The sequence below is a fragment of the Pongo pygmaeus genome, chromosome 1, assembly GCF_028885625.2.
Source record: "Pongo pygmaeus isolate AG05252 chromosome 1, NHGRI_mPonPyg2-v2.0_pri, whole genome shotgun sequence".
NCBI classification, from domain to species: Eukaryota; Metazoa; Chordata; class Mammalia; order Primates; family Hominidae; genus Pongo; species Pongo pygmaeus.
Genome location: NC_072373.2, coordinates 67363377 through 67378009, shown reverse-complemented (window position 1 = coordinate 67378009; position 14633 = coordinate 67363377). Strand labels below are relative to the sequence as shown.

General features: G+C 42.5%; 2 protein-coding genes across 2 annotated transcripts in view; both read left to right on the top strand.

Moving 5' to 3' along the window:
- Window positions 1–3572: 3572 nt before the first annotated feature.
- On the top strand, window positions 3573–4355 carry LOC129037092 (transmembrane epididymal protein 1-like). The gene has a single exon (XM_054488974.1). It carries the CDS (start codon window positions 3573–3575, stop codon window positions 4353–4355), a length of 783 nt encoding a protein of 260 aa, XP_054344949.1.
- Window positions 4356–12315: 7960 nt separating this feature from the next.
- RGSL1 (regulator of G protein signaling like 1) overlaps window positions 12316–14633 on the top strand; it is a 114579-nt gene continuing 112261 nt past the window's right edge. Inside the window, exon 1 of the mRNA XM_054484636.2 lies at window positions 12316–12341. Within this exon, the coding sequence (XP_054340611.1) occupies window positions 12329–12341 (13 nt within the window). The 5' untranslated portion in view covers window positions 12316–12328. The remainder of the gene's footprint in view (window positions 12342–14633) is intronic.

The following is a 14633-nucleotide window of genomic DNA, read 5'->3' as shown; positions in this document are numbered from 1 at the left end:
CTTCACCCACACCCTTGAGAGAGAAAGTGCAGCTTTCGGGCTTCCTTGAACACCCTTCCTCGCTTCTGTCTTCTCAGAATCTGGACTGCTTTCAACCTCTTTGCGTTCTTTCTGACTTCTCCGTGTTCTCTCTCAGCCTTCTCTATCTCTCTTTTTCTCCTTCTCCTATGCCTCCCTCTCTTGGCCTCCTCCCTCCCCTGCCCTCCCTGTCCCCAGCTGAGTGCCAGCCTCTCCTGGTAAACATTGCTGGCTTCTGCCATTATAAAGATGTTGCCACACACTCCTGAGTGAATCTGTGGGTCAGTGAGGGTGGGGAGATGGTGTCCAGGTGTGGCCTAATGACCAGGTTGGTGGTTTTCAAGCACCGGTGAAGGACGGCCTGTACTGGAATCACCAGTGGTGGGAGAGGGGTGTGATTCATAATGCAGATTCCTGGGCTCCAGCCCATTAGGGTCGGGGTGAAACTTGGTAATCTGTGTTTTTAAAAAGCTCCCCAAGAAGACTCTGAAGTGTAGCAATGCCCTCACTTTACTGTTGGGACTTATGCCCCCTAGAGACTATCCCTGAGGGGTAAGCCAGAGAGCAACCAAGTATCCACAGGCATACCTGGAGGGTTGTCTCAGGTAGAGGCCATGCATGAAGGTTGTGGAACATCAGTTGGTAAGTTTGACCACTTGCTCCTTCCTCATCCTAGGTGTCAGTGGTACATCTGGCTCAATAGCAACAACTCCCTGCTCCTGCTACCTTTGGACGTGCAGAGTGACATTAAGTCTCCATAGGGAGAAGGTGGTGAGTAGAAACGTGGAAAAAGGCTTCTTAGGGACACAGATATGAAAAAAAGTGTTAGAAAACACTGGTTTATGCAAAAGGGTCTGTGTTTCTGGCTGAGAAGTTATAATTACAGCAAGTGTTCCACATCTTTTCATTCTGCATCTCTGTGCCCAAAGACAAAGGAGTCAAGGTTTGAACTCTCATATCATAGTCTCTTCATCTTGTTAACTAAGAATGATCACATATGCCCTGATTCTGCAGTTGGAGTGAGCTCTCTTCTTTCATTGCATAGCTCTGGTCATTTTTTCCACTCATTTGGCACTTAGCACTTAGCAAACAGTGACCTGGCATCGTTTGTATGTATCTGTTCTGTCTTCATAAATAGATTATAAAGCCTTTTACGGTAGAGACTACATGATCATTTGATAGTTTACTCACTTATTCATCCATCAAACATTTATTCAGCACCTCCAGGCATGGGACTAGATACTAAAGAGGCAAAGATGACAAGATATAATCTCTGACTTTACAGACATCTCTGTAAATAAACAGTTATGAAATGGTGTAACCAGCGCAATGATACAGATATGTACAGGTTGCATAGAGAAGTATTCTTCCCAGCTGAGAGGAGGCAGTGCTTAAGCTGAACCTTGAAGGAAAAAGGAAGAAGAGGAGTTCTCCAGATAGATATGGTGTAGGGGACAGAAAGAGGATTCCAGTTTGAACTAGAAGCTTCTGATAAGCCTGGGGCAATGGCACATGTGGGAAGGGACTGGAAATGAGACCAGGCCAAAGCATAAGGATCCTTGAAGCTTATTCTAAAGGCACGGATTTTATCTACAAGGCCATGAGATTCCACTGGATAACTTAAATTAGTCAATATCATCATTAGCTCTCAATTCCCAGAGCTCATCTATCTGTTATTTGGAAAGGAACAGATGAGTATTGGAACTTGATTAGACATGTTTCAATAACTCAGAGTTGGTGATACTTGAACAAGGGCAGTGGGTGGGGATGGAGTGGAAAGAACTGCCTGGAAAGTTTACTTGTTGTAAACTTAAAGTACTTACTTATTTATTTACTTATTTATTCTGTTTTCTGTTGCTATAATAGAGTATCACAGACTGGGTAATTTATAAAGAACAAAAGCTTATTTGACTCACAGCTCTGGAGGCTGGGAAGTCCAAGAGCATGGCACCAGTATCTGGTGAGTGAGTGGCATCGCAGAAGGCATCACGTGGTGAGTGAGTGCATGAGAGAGAGAGAGAGGAAACTGGGCAGAGAGAGGAAATTGGGCAGAGAAAGGAAATTGGGCAGAACTCATTCTGTTTATGAGGGACTCATTAAGTATCCACCCCTGTGATAATGTAATTAATCCATTCTTGAGAGCAGAGCCCTCATTACCTAATTACCCCTTAAAGGTCCCACCTTTTAATACTGTCACTGTGGCAATATTACATTCCAACATGAGTCTTGGATCTTGGAGTAGGTATTCAAATCACAGCGAAACTGCCTTTGAAAAAATTATAACAGTGAGAGAAATCTAACCTAACTGACTCCATCTTGATCTAGACTCACAGGCTGACTGTCCTTGCTCATTTCTGGGCATAGGCCAAGCTAACTGTGGGAGGAATTTAGTTTATAGTTTAACTTTGAACGAAGAAAGATAACAGTCCCTCCCTAAAACTGACTCCCTCCTTGTTTGGAGACTGAAACCACCTTTGTTTTTCTTTTTTTTTTGCTTTGTTTTTTGAGACAGAGTCTCACTCTGTAGCCCACGCTGTACTGCAGTGGCGCAATCTCTGCTCACTGCAATCTCTGCTCACTGCAACCTCCGCCTCCTGGGTTCAGGTGATTCTCCTGCCTCAGCCTCCTGAGTAGCTGGGATTACAGGCATACACCACTGTACTCAGCTAATTTTTGTATTTTTAGTAGAGACAGGGTTTCACCATGTTGGCCAGGCTGGTCTTGGAGTCTGGACCTTAAGTGATCCACCCACCATAGCCTCCCAAAGTGTTGGGATTACAGGCGTGAGCCACCGTGCCCAGCCTGAAACTACCCTTGTAAGACTAATGAAAGGCCACAAGATTAGGTGATCATGGCTCTCTGCAGCCTTGACCTCCTGGGCGAAAGGGATCCTCCTGCCTCAGGCTCCAGAATAGCTGAGGCTACAGATGCACACCACTGCACCCAGCTAATTTTAAAAGAATTTTTTTGTTTTTTTTATTGGTAGAGATGAGGTCTCACCATGTTGCCCAGGCTGGTCTCGAACTCTTGGGCTCAAGCAATCCTCCCACCTCAGCCTCCCAAAATGCTGGAATTACACGCATAAGTCACTGTGTCTAGCCAAATTTCTGGTGTTTATAAGCCACAAATTTATGGTATTTTGTTACAGCAGCCTGAACAGACTAGTACAGGAGTGAGGTAAGGAAGGTAGTGATGGGGTCAAGGGTTAGTGGGAGGAGAGGCAAGAGGGGGACCCTCTAGCATAGTCTCTGAGAATGGCAGACGCCCAAGGATTATGCTGGAGAATATGCTTATTTCATTGTTTGTCAACGGTTAGCTGATTACCAATGAGCCAGAGCAGAAGACCAGACGGAAACCATGACACCCACCCAACCATAGGTTTGGGCCTCCTCCAAAACCATTTCCTTTCTGTATGTGGATTCAGTGGGCTGGATAGAGAATATAAGTAAGCCTTGGGAGGCCCCCTCCACATTCTAGAGCCTGAGGTGGCCCTGAGTGAATGGTCATTCTTGAACCTTTTTCTTCTGCCTTTGATCAGACATACTTTCAGTTCAATGGGAGGCTTTGAGGGTCATCTGTACCCCGGGCTGTCTTTCTTCTTCTATGGACTTTATCACGCGCAACTTGTCTCCAGAGCCTTGATATGCAATGCCCCTGTCCAGTATCCACTACGCCATCCCTGGAGAAAAGGAAGATGGGCGAGGCTATGGCAAATATACTACATTGGGTTGCTGAAGATATTGACTGCCTGCATTTTAGTAGCCCAAGAGTTGCACAGCATTCCTAGACAGTTTGTACTTATCAGCAAGATGTATCATCAGAGAAACTTTATGTTCCGCAAACAGTGGCAGCATCTCACTCTCTATATGACTTTCTTGCTGAGTGGGTGTGTAGACATGGTGAGCCAGAACCTGCTGCCCAAGAGATGTGCTGCTCTGGAGCAAGGTGCCCAAGCTCTGGGCATGTTCATATTTTTGCCCCTGATGGTGTCTCACCTGCAGGACACAGAAGGAGTGGAGCTTCAGTCTCACGTGCTGCTCACCCAGGCCATGTTCCTGCTGACTCTGGTGGTGACTGCAGAGCTGTGGGCTCCCAACATGCCGCTGATCTGGATCATGAAGGCCTTTTTGTATATGATCACAGGCTCTTGGCTGATGCACATAGGCTTTATGCTGTTCAAACCAATCTCTGGCTATCAATGGATGGATGATGACAGAAATGACATTATGTTTGTCACCACCTTCTTCTGCTGGCATGTGATCTTCAGTGCCATTTTGATGATCTGGATCTATGGCTTCTCCTTTTGGTGGTATTGCTACATTTTTGTTAAGGCCTGAACCTGGATGTGCCACAATTGGTTCTCTATTGCCTGCATACTCCAGGACATCTGGATGAGAAGTTGTGGGAGGTGGAGCTGCCAGAGAGGATAATCCTGCATCCTTCTTTCAGAGGTGTCTCATGCTGAGGCATCAGACTTCTCTGGGACAGGCATACCCTCCTTCCCCTTCTTGTTTCTCTCAGTCTCATTTCCTGAGCAGTGTGCAGAGGACAGGAGAATGAAACAAGGCATGCAACTATGGCCCTCACTCTTAGCTCCCCAAGTATTTCCCTCCCCTTCCCTCTCTCCTCAATTCCAGCAACAGTAATCTGTGTGCCCTGCATGTCTCTGCATCCCTCATTCTCCTTCCATGTGGACATTAAAATAAATTCATGATATCCTGCCTTTGGGCCTTTTTATAAATATCCTTCACCCAGCACATAGAATTCCTACCGCTAGTCATATTTAGTACATAATAATCTACCCATTACAATAACCACCTCCTCATTCTTTCTTGTTCTGGACCTCTTCAATGCTCATATTGAAGAGACTGTTTTTGACTCTACAGATCTCCTAGAATGTTCTTGAGGTCTTTCCTTTGATTACTTTGTGATTTATCAAATGACATGGGACCCTTGAAGGTAACTTCTTCTGCAGGATTTTTTGTTTGTTTGTTTGTTTTAGACAGGGTCTCACTCAATTGCCCAGTTGGAGTGCAGTGATGCAATCACCACTCACTGCAGCCTCAATCTCCTGGGCTCAAGCAATCGTCCCATCTCAGCCTCCCAAACTTGGGTCTGCAGGTGCAAGCTGTCATGCCATGCCCAGCTAATTTTTTATTTTTGTAGAGATGAGTTTTCCCTATGTTGCCCTGGCTGGTCTCGAACTCCTGGGCTCAAGTGATCTGCCTGCCTCTGCCTCCCAAAATGCTGTGATTACAGATATGAGCCACCATGCCCAGCCCTCTGTAGGGTTTAATAGAACAAAGCAATACCCTGCATGTAGTGAGAGCTCAGAGGCTTGTCTGCTTCCAGACTTTCTTCAGCCCTGTCTCCCCAAGTGTAGAGTCTAGAAAATTCTTCTTCCAGGCCTTTCAGCCCATTGCTCTATACATATCTTATTGATTTCCAAGCAATAAACTCATCCGGAACCACTCCTTTGTGGTTCTCATGTATAATAAAGTTCAATGGCTTGTTTATGCTCTGTATTTTTCTTTTTAATTCTCACAAATGTCTTATCAGGGAGGTTTAGAGGTGAGTAATCTAAAACTCAAAAGGGTTAAGAAAGTGGCTTAAGGTAGCTAGATATTTAGCTATGTCACATAATGCTATAGCTGGGTGTCAAGGAGGGTAGAACGCCAAGTAGAGTCAAATTACTGGGGACTTGCAAAGAGTGCCTTCATGCCTCCCATTCTGCTGCTCCCCTGCTTTTTTTTTCAAGACAGAGTCTCGCTCTGTCGCCAGGCTGGAGTGCACTGGCGCGGTCTCAGCTCACTGCAACCTCTGCCTCCTGGGTTCAAGCGATTCTCCTGCCTCAGCCTCCCAAGTAGTTGGGATTACAGCTACATGCCATCATGCCCGGCTAATTTTTAGTAGAGATGGGGTTTCACCATGTTGGCCAGGCTGGTCTTGAACTCCTGACCTCATGATCCGCCTGCCTCGACCTCCCAAAGTGCTGGGATTACAGGCATAAGCCACCAGGCCTGGCCACTCCCCTGCTTTCTCCAGGACATGAAGAATCTGTCAAGCTTTCCTCACTCCTGACAAAACTAAAGTTAGGATAGAGGAGGGCGGGATCAGGGACTCTAGAGGGTTATCATCTTTCTTGTTTCCTTTTTTTTTCTAGTTCCTAAAGCAAATGCATCCTTTGGTTCTGGTGCTACTCTTCCTTTTTAATTTTCTCAGTCAAAAGCGAAGGTGCAGCAGGAATGAGTTGTTTGGTTGTCAGGGACCTCACCCCCTGGTTTTGGGGGTTGGTGGGCATTCTGAGTTATTGTGGGGGTGGAGGGTGCTTCCCAATGTCATTGAGAGGTGGGGGCTCAGCCACGTCTCAGAATGTGGGATGGCATGCGTGTGTTGGATGTTTGGCATGTGACCAGCAGGCAGCTTCCACAGAAAGCTGACACCTGCACTGTTGGAACTATCAGGCAACAACGCTGCTCCCCACTAGAGATGAACAGGGGTCCCTCGCATGGAAGTAAAATATGCCTCAGGTGCAGTTCAGATTCCGTGCATCTCTCTGGTCCTGGGGACCAGTGGAGCTCTGCAGCACCCCCTGTAAGTTCTGCCCTTTTCCTGGTTGTCGCCTCTGGCTTCCAGCCCCTTGTTTCTCCCCAACAACCTTGGATATATTTGCCTTGGCCAAGCCTTGCAGCTCCTCCTTCCTCTAGCTTTGTTGAACCTCCTCTAGTACCCTTGAAGTTGAGGGGACAGGGAATCTGCTCCCCTATACATGCTTTCCCATTGATATGGTAAAGTTGTTTTCTACTTCACTCAGGCCTCCTCCTGATTTTTTTTTTCTTTTTTTGAGACAAGGTTTTGCTCTGTCACCCAGGCTGAAATGCAGTGGCACCATCTCAGCTCACTGTAGCCTCGACCTCCCTGGCTCAAGAAGTTCTCCCACCTCAGCTCCCCCACAACCTACCCCCCAGAGCTGGGATTACAGGTGGCACCACCACACCCAGCTAATTTTTTTTTCTGTTTGATTTTGTAAAGACTGGGTCTTGTCATGTTGCCCAAGCTGGTCTCAAACTCCTGGGCTCAAGTGATCTTCTAGCCTTGGCCTCCCAAACTGCTGTGAGCCACCACCCCTGGTGACACCTCCCCTTTTTGATATTAAGAGCATATTTTAGATTTTTTTAACCTAAAATTGACTTTTTGTTTTTTGCTATTATAATCTGACCTCATCTTGATGCAAGATCTTTGACTAATAGAGGAAAAGTCATCTGCAAGGGTTGGGAACCAAAACCCAAGTATTAGTATTTCAAGATATTATTTCTCCACAAAGATGAAAGTTGAAGAAATACCAAAACCATGTGTTAACCCTTAGACCCATTCCATTTTGAGTACTTTTGAAGTCTTGTTAAATACTAATTTTCACTCGCGTCCGTGTGAAGAGACCACCAAACAGGCTTTGTGTGAGCAACAAGGCTGTTTATTTCACCTGGGTGCAGGCAGGCTGAGTCCGAAAAGAAAGCCAGTGAAGGGAGATAGGGGTGGGGCCGTTTTATAAGATTGGGTAGGCAAAGGAAAATTACAGTCAAAGGGGGGTGTTCTCTGGCGGGCAGGGGTGGGGGTCACAAGGTGCTCAGTGGGGGAGCTTTTGAGCCAGGATGAGCCAGGAAAAGGAATTTCACAAAGTAATGTCATCAGTTAAGGCAGAAACAGGCCATTTTCACTTCTTTTGTGGTGGAATGTCATCAGTTAAGGCAGGAACCAGCCATCTGGATGTGTATGTACAGGTCACAGGGGATGTGATGGCTTAGCTTGGGCTCAGAGGCCTGACACTAATAAATTCATCTCTTGTAGTAAATGATTGCCTCCAAATATTATATCTCACAACATGTATCTTCCAGGTAAAATACTATTAGCAGGCGCCTACAAAGCCACAAAGAATTATAGTTAAGGCCAGATACGATGGTGGAATAGGCAGACCTACTATTTGGATGATAAGGGCCTTTCTGTACTTCTCATGACACAGCAGGTGTGAGCACTCTGACAGTGATCCTAATTACTTTGGAAAGTAAAACGAACTGAAGATTATGTTTGGGGAAAAACAGAAACAAAACCTTCAAATTACAGAGTGGAGTTTGGAAAAGAAAAGTGTAATGTTCAATACCGTGCACCAGAGGGCACCATATTTACATGAGCCTGGAAAGGGCACTTGCTCTCCATTCGGTATTGAATGACCCATTTAAACGAAGTGACAGAGGGATAGAGAGGAGAGCAGGAAAAGTATATAAGCAAGTATTGTCCAAGCACCCAGTAAACATCATGTAGTTCTTCCTGTTAAACTTAGATGCATATGACTAAGCACAGAATCCAGTTAACATAGAGATATGTGTGTGTATCTCAAAAACCTTTTGGTCACTCACTCTGACCTTCTTTTTTATTTAGAGTGAAAATTTATTGTGTGAGTCTTGGAGGGACTGTCTCCCACTATGGATGCCAGAGGGGAACAGACAGTCCCTCTCCTGGCCCTGGCAGTAAGGACATGGATATCCTGTCCTAGACTCAGCAATCAGATCCTCCACCCAGAACTTTTATGTAAATATATTTATATTTATAAATTTATATTTAATTATATATAATGCATATTTAATTTTAAAATTAAATATATGATATATACATTTAATTTTTAAAATTAAATATATGATATATACATTTAATTTTTAAAATTAAATATATGATATATACATTTAATTTTTAAAATTAAATATATGATATATACATTTAATTTTAAAATTAAATATATGATACACATTTAATTTTAAAATTAAATATATGATACACATTTAATTTTAAAATTAAATATATGATACACATTTAATTTTAAGATTAAATATATGATACACATTTAATTTTAAGATTAAATATATGATACACATTTAATTTTAAGATTAAATATATGATACACATTTAATTTTAAAATTAAATATATGATACATATTTAATTTTAAAATTAAATATATGATATATATGATATATACATTTAATTTTTAAAATTAAATATATGATACATACCTTTAATTTTTAAAATTAAATATATGATACATACCTTTAATTTTTAAAATTAAATATATGATACATACCTTTAATTTTTAAAATTAAATATATGATACATACCTTTAATTTTTAAAATTAAATATATGATACATACCTTTAATTTTTAAAATTAAATATATGATACATAATCAAATATAGAACATATACACATTTAATTTTAAAAATCATGTTTTAATAGAGGTGGGGTCTTACTATGTTGCCCAGGCTGGTCTCAAACTCTTGGACTCAAGCGATCCACCTGCCAGAGCCTCCCAAAATGCTGTGATTACAGGCGTGAGTTACCGTGACCAGCCCAAAACTTTCCATCTTGAAGGAAGACTCAGAAGCTCAGGAGCAATGAGAGGTTATGCATGGCAGTGCCTATGACAACAAACACTCAATAGTGGTGGTGCTAGCAGTAGTGGCACAATGGGGACAACCACAAATGCTGAAAAAGAGGTGTTGTAGTTGAAATTGGTTCTTATTTCTACTGGAGGTCGTGTTAACCATCAAAAAGAAAATAAGTGTAGTTATCATAATAGGCAGGTGAACCCGTGTGGATATCTGAATGATCTAACCCCCAGATTCTTTGTAGTGGTTATTGATCATGGGGTCCTTAAAAAATGTGTGTTCATTCAATAAGATTCTACTGGAAGGTATAAGCTCTGTGATGGCAAGGATTTTAGAGTGTTTATTCAGTGATGCATCCCAAACACCTAGAACAGTTTGTGTTACACAGACCTGCCCAGTAAATATTTGTTGAGTGAATGAACAGGAGCCCAAAATGAGCCATCGTGGTAGAGAATCAGGCCCCTCATCCAATTTTCAGCCCTGAGTCAGACCTAGAGGCTCTGAAATTAAAAAAAAAAAAAAAGACATTTTACCAGTTAGGAAGAAGCTTGCAATATTTTGCAAGTATTTACCATGAATATTCTTCTTAATCTTTGCCAAAGAGACCTGCTGTCATTTCCAGGCTAACTGTGCACTTGGGAAAAGGAGATGCCCAGAGTTTTGCAAACCGGATCAGATCTAGTAAATGTCAGATCTGAGATGTGAATGCAGCTCTATTTCATTTAGAAACCAGTTTTTTTGTTTGTTTGTTTCTGAGACAGAGTCTCGTTCTGTTGCCCAGGCTGGGGTGCAATGGCACGATCTCAGCTCACTGAAAAATCTGCCTCCCAAATTCAAGCAATTCTTGTGCCTCAGACTTCTGAGTAGCTGGGATTACAGGTGCGCAACACCACATCTGGCTAATTTTTTTGTATTTTTAGTAGAGAAGGGGTTTCCCCATGTTGGCCAGTCTGGTCTCGAACCCCTGTCCTCAAGTGATCCACCCACCTTGGCCTCCCAAAGTGCTGGGATTACAGACGTGATTCACTGCATCTGGCCCCAATATTTTCCATATTTGCCTGATGATAATAATTATCTGGGGGCACTTGGAAAATATACAGACTCCTGAGCCCCACCCCTTCTAAATCAGAATTGCCAGGGGACGGTCCCAGCAATTTAGGTTTTTAACAACAACCCTGTCAATAAGGTAATTCTTATTACCACACATTTGGGAGACATCTGGTGCCCTTTTCTTTTGGGAACTAGAAGTTCATGAAAGGGTCAGGGATCTAACCATTATGCATTTCAAGATTTAGCCAGTGATACTGGCTTTTCATCTTTACCGTTTTTAGAGTGACTCCATTTGGTTGTTAATGGCTCCAATAGTCAGCCTTTTCGAGCTGTGGGAAAGATGGTGGGGCAGCGATTAGGACTCAAGGGTAGGTGCACACAGCTTACATCACACTCTCGGGACTGTTGTGGGGTGGGGGGAGGGGGGAGGGATAGCATTAGGAGATATACCTAATGCTAAATGGCGAGTTAATGGGTGCAGCACACCAGCATGGCACATGTATACATATGTAACTAACCTGCACATTGTGCACATGTACCCTAAAACTTAAAGTATAATAATAATAATAATAATAATAATAATAATAAAGAAAACAGTCTGAAAGCATTCCATCTTAAGGAATGTGAGCATATATTACTACTGTATATGCCATTATTTTAGGAGGAGACCACGACTCTATTTATTTTGCAAAAGAGATGATAATTCAAGGAATAATACGATATTGTAGAATCATGCAGTGCTTCACACTGAACTCTCTTAAGATGTGTGCATGTTAAACTGACTAATTAATAAGGTGAATAAGGTAATTGATAACAGATTGAAGAAGTATGGTAAGCTACAAACTAATCTTGCAATACCTAAAACATCAAGATGTAAAGCAAGAATCTCTTCTCACTAAAATCACTTTAAAATGCAGTATTTGGTCTTTATATATTCTAAAGAAAGTACAGTACTTTTTCAAATGTAAGTGATATTTTATTGACGATTCATTATTAACAATAATCCTTCCAGTTTTCAGTTTTCCCTCCATCCCCCATAGGAAAGCCTTTTGGACATTATATAAGCTTCCCTACAATCCCAAGGCTTAAAAACCCTCTCTGGGTGTGACACTGAAGAATTCTATTCTCAGTAATTCTTGGCTAAATTTTGAAGGGTTATAGGGCTTTTGGTCTTTCATCTTAATATTTGCTTCCTATTGAGGAAGAACGGGAGAAATGAAGAGTTATTTAATGAGAAAACCAAGTGCCTGAAGAGCCTTCAGAGAAAGGGAGTTCAAGCCTCTTGGAAGCTGATGTTTTAATTTTAATTTTTTAAAGATGAGGTTTCACTCTGTTGCCCAAGCTGAAGTTCAGTGGTGTGATCACAGCTCACAGCAGCCTTGAACTCCTGGGCTGAAGCAATGGGTTGATGTTTTAAACGGGCAGAATATCCAGGAGATACTGCTTATTAAAATTACATCAAATGTAACTGTTTACAAGACCCTTAGGAGCTGAGTTTAGCAATGCAAAAGTCACCCTAGCATGGGAGAGGTTGGAGCAGACAAGAGATCTTGGGCACAATTATAAAGAACTTGTCAAATAAAATAGTATGAACTAAAGGCTTAAGTATAGGAGGAGTCTTGTGTGTCCAAGGGGATTCAGCAGATTAGGTAAGATAAAGACTTATCTTCAGATTAAGGCCTACACCAGAGGTAAGTAGGTCACTGCCAGATAGAATCTGGAACCCCTTAGAGAAGGTGTCATTACGTGTTCACAATGGATAAAGTTCTGTTGACTGGGGGGTAATTCTGCCCCTAACAAATTACTGTGTCAGGAAGAGCATGGCAACATGAGCAGTGCTGGTGAGTCTCTGCGAGGGATGTCTCCAAGGCCTTGAGTCTCTCAAATAAGGCAAACCATTCATCTTCCCAGTTGTTAATAGATCTGAGCCATTCAGGGGCACCATGGGTGACTTTTGTGTTATTCATGCCTTTGTTTTCCTTCTCTTTCTCCTTCTTCCCCTTCCTCCTACCTTCTGCCACCAGATCTTTGAGGATAGTACACGGCCTTATTCATAAGAAAACTAAGGCAAGAGGGAGGAAGTAAAATGTGGATTGGGCCACCTCTCCTCCAGAGAGAAGACTGGTATGGGGTTTGAGATTATGCAGTGATTTCATTTGTTGCCAAGTCAATATTATTATGGCGTGGAATGGGTGCTAAAAGCCTTCTCAAATTATTAGGAAGTTTGAAGGCAGAACAGGTAAGAAGGAAAAACAAGAATGGAGAAATGAGAGGATGAGGAAGGGAAGGATGTACAGAGCCTTGTCTCTATATCTCCTTAAGACTGTTTTGTCAATGGCAAGCCCTAGCATAGTCAAGCCCCTTGCCACCAGCAGTGTGTGTAGCTATGAAAGACAATCACTAGTGAATTTCTGCCAAACCCCACTTTTCTGTATTCAGATGGGCTCAGTAATGTACTCATTCAACAAATCCATGTTAGACTCTATGAATGATAAACAAACAAAAGTCCAAAAGATTGAAAATCATCGGCTGGGAGCGTTGGCTCACCCTTGTAATCCCAGCACTTTAGGAGGCCGAGGCAGGTGGATTACCTGAGGTCAGGAGTTCAAGACCAGCCTGGCCAACATGGTAAAACCCCATCTCTACTGAAAATACAGAAATTAGCCAGGTGTGGTGGTGTGCACCTGTAATCCCAGCTACTTGAGAGGTTGAGACACAAGAATCTCTTGAATCTGGGAGGCGGAGGTTGCAGGAAGTTGAGATCATGCCACTGCATTCCAGCCTGGGTGATGGAGTGAGACTTTGGCAAAAAAAAAAAAAAAAAAAGATTGAAGATTATCTTTTGAAAGAACAATTTATTCCACATTTACAGAACTTAGACATTGTGCAAACACTTTTAGAGCCTAGAGGAAGAAAGGTGAAAAAACAAAGTCCCTCCTCTCACACGCTCAGTCTGATGAGGAAGACAGATATATCAATGGATAAAAACAGTAAGACTTGTTAATTGTAATAATGGAGGATATACGTGATGGTATAGGGAGACAGTGATGAATTCTACCATTGTGATAGATTCTACCCTTCTTCATTCACCAAGAAGATTATATGTAAACCAGTTCTTAATGGATGACTATTAATTTGCGAGCTGACTGTGCTTGAGAAAACATTTTAAGGAATGGGAATATGGGAACAAAGACATGGAGGTTTCAAGTGAGAGTAACTAGCACATGCAGGAAACAGCAATGCCTTGGCTTAGCTTGCAAAGAGGAGGCAGAGTGTGCGGAGAGGCAGGAAATGAGGCTGGGAGGAAACTCAAAATCCAGATGGGGTAAAGCCTCAGATACTATACTAGAGAGTTTGGACTTTACCTTCTAGGACATCGAGGAGATTTTGAAAGACTTTAACAATAATAATATCAACAGATTATGGTGGCAGTACATGGAGGGTGGTTGGAAGGGCAAGAGGTGGGAGCTAGGGAGACTATTTAAGAAGCCGATGCAGAAGTCTAGGTGAGAGAGCATAGAGGCCTGCAATGGAAGAGTAACTTTATGGATGGAAAGGAGAAGACAGATTCCAGAGATAGGTACAAAGAGAAACCATATAGCATGGTCCCCCATTGCATGTGGGGGTGTGGAGGGGAGAGAGAGAGAACAAGAGAGTAAGAGCAAGACTGAGAGAGATTGAGAGTGAGAGTGAGAGACAGGGACAGAGACAGAGAGAAGAGCCTCAGTTTTCAGGATTAGATAATTTACTGAATGATGATTCCAGTAACTGGGACTGGGAATGTAGGAAAAGGAGCAGGTTGGGAGGCCTGGACACATTGAACATGTTGAGATGAAAGTGCCTGATGGATATGCACGTAGAGCTGGCCCATAGCTCATGTATATTTAAAACCAGAGTCAAGGAGAGAAGCCTGGACTGAAAACACAGATTTTGGAATCACCCATATGGAATAGATTAAATAAATCAAGGACTGCTTATAGAAAGAAGAGCAGAGGGCTTGGGAGGGGTACAGATAAAACACACATAACACTTGACAGCAAGAAAAAAGATGTATGTGAACAGAGGGCAAGTGCTGATACCAGCTCTGTCACTCACAATAGTGTTTATCTGGGTTTCCTTTTTTTTTTTTTTTT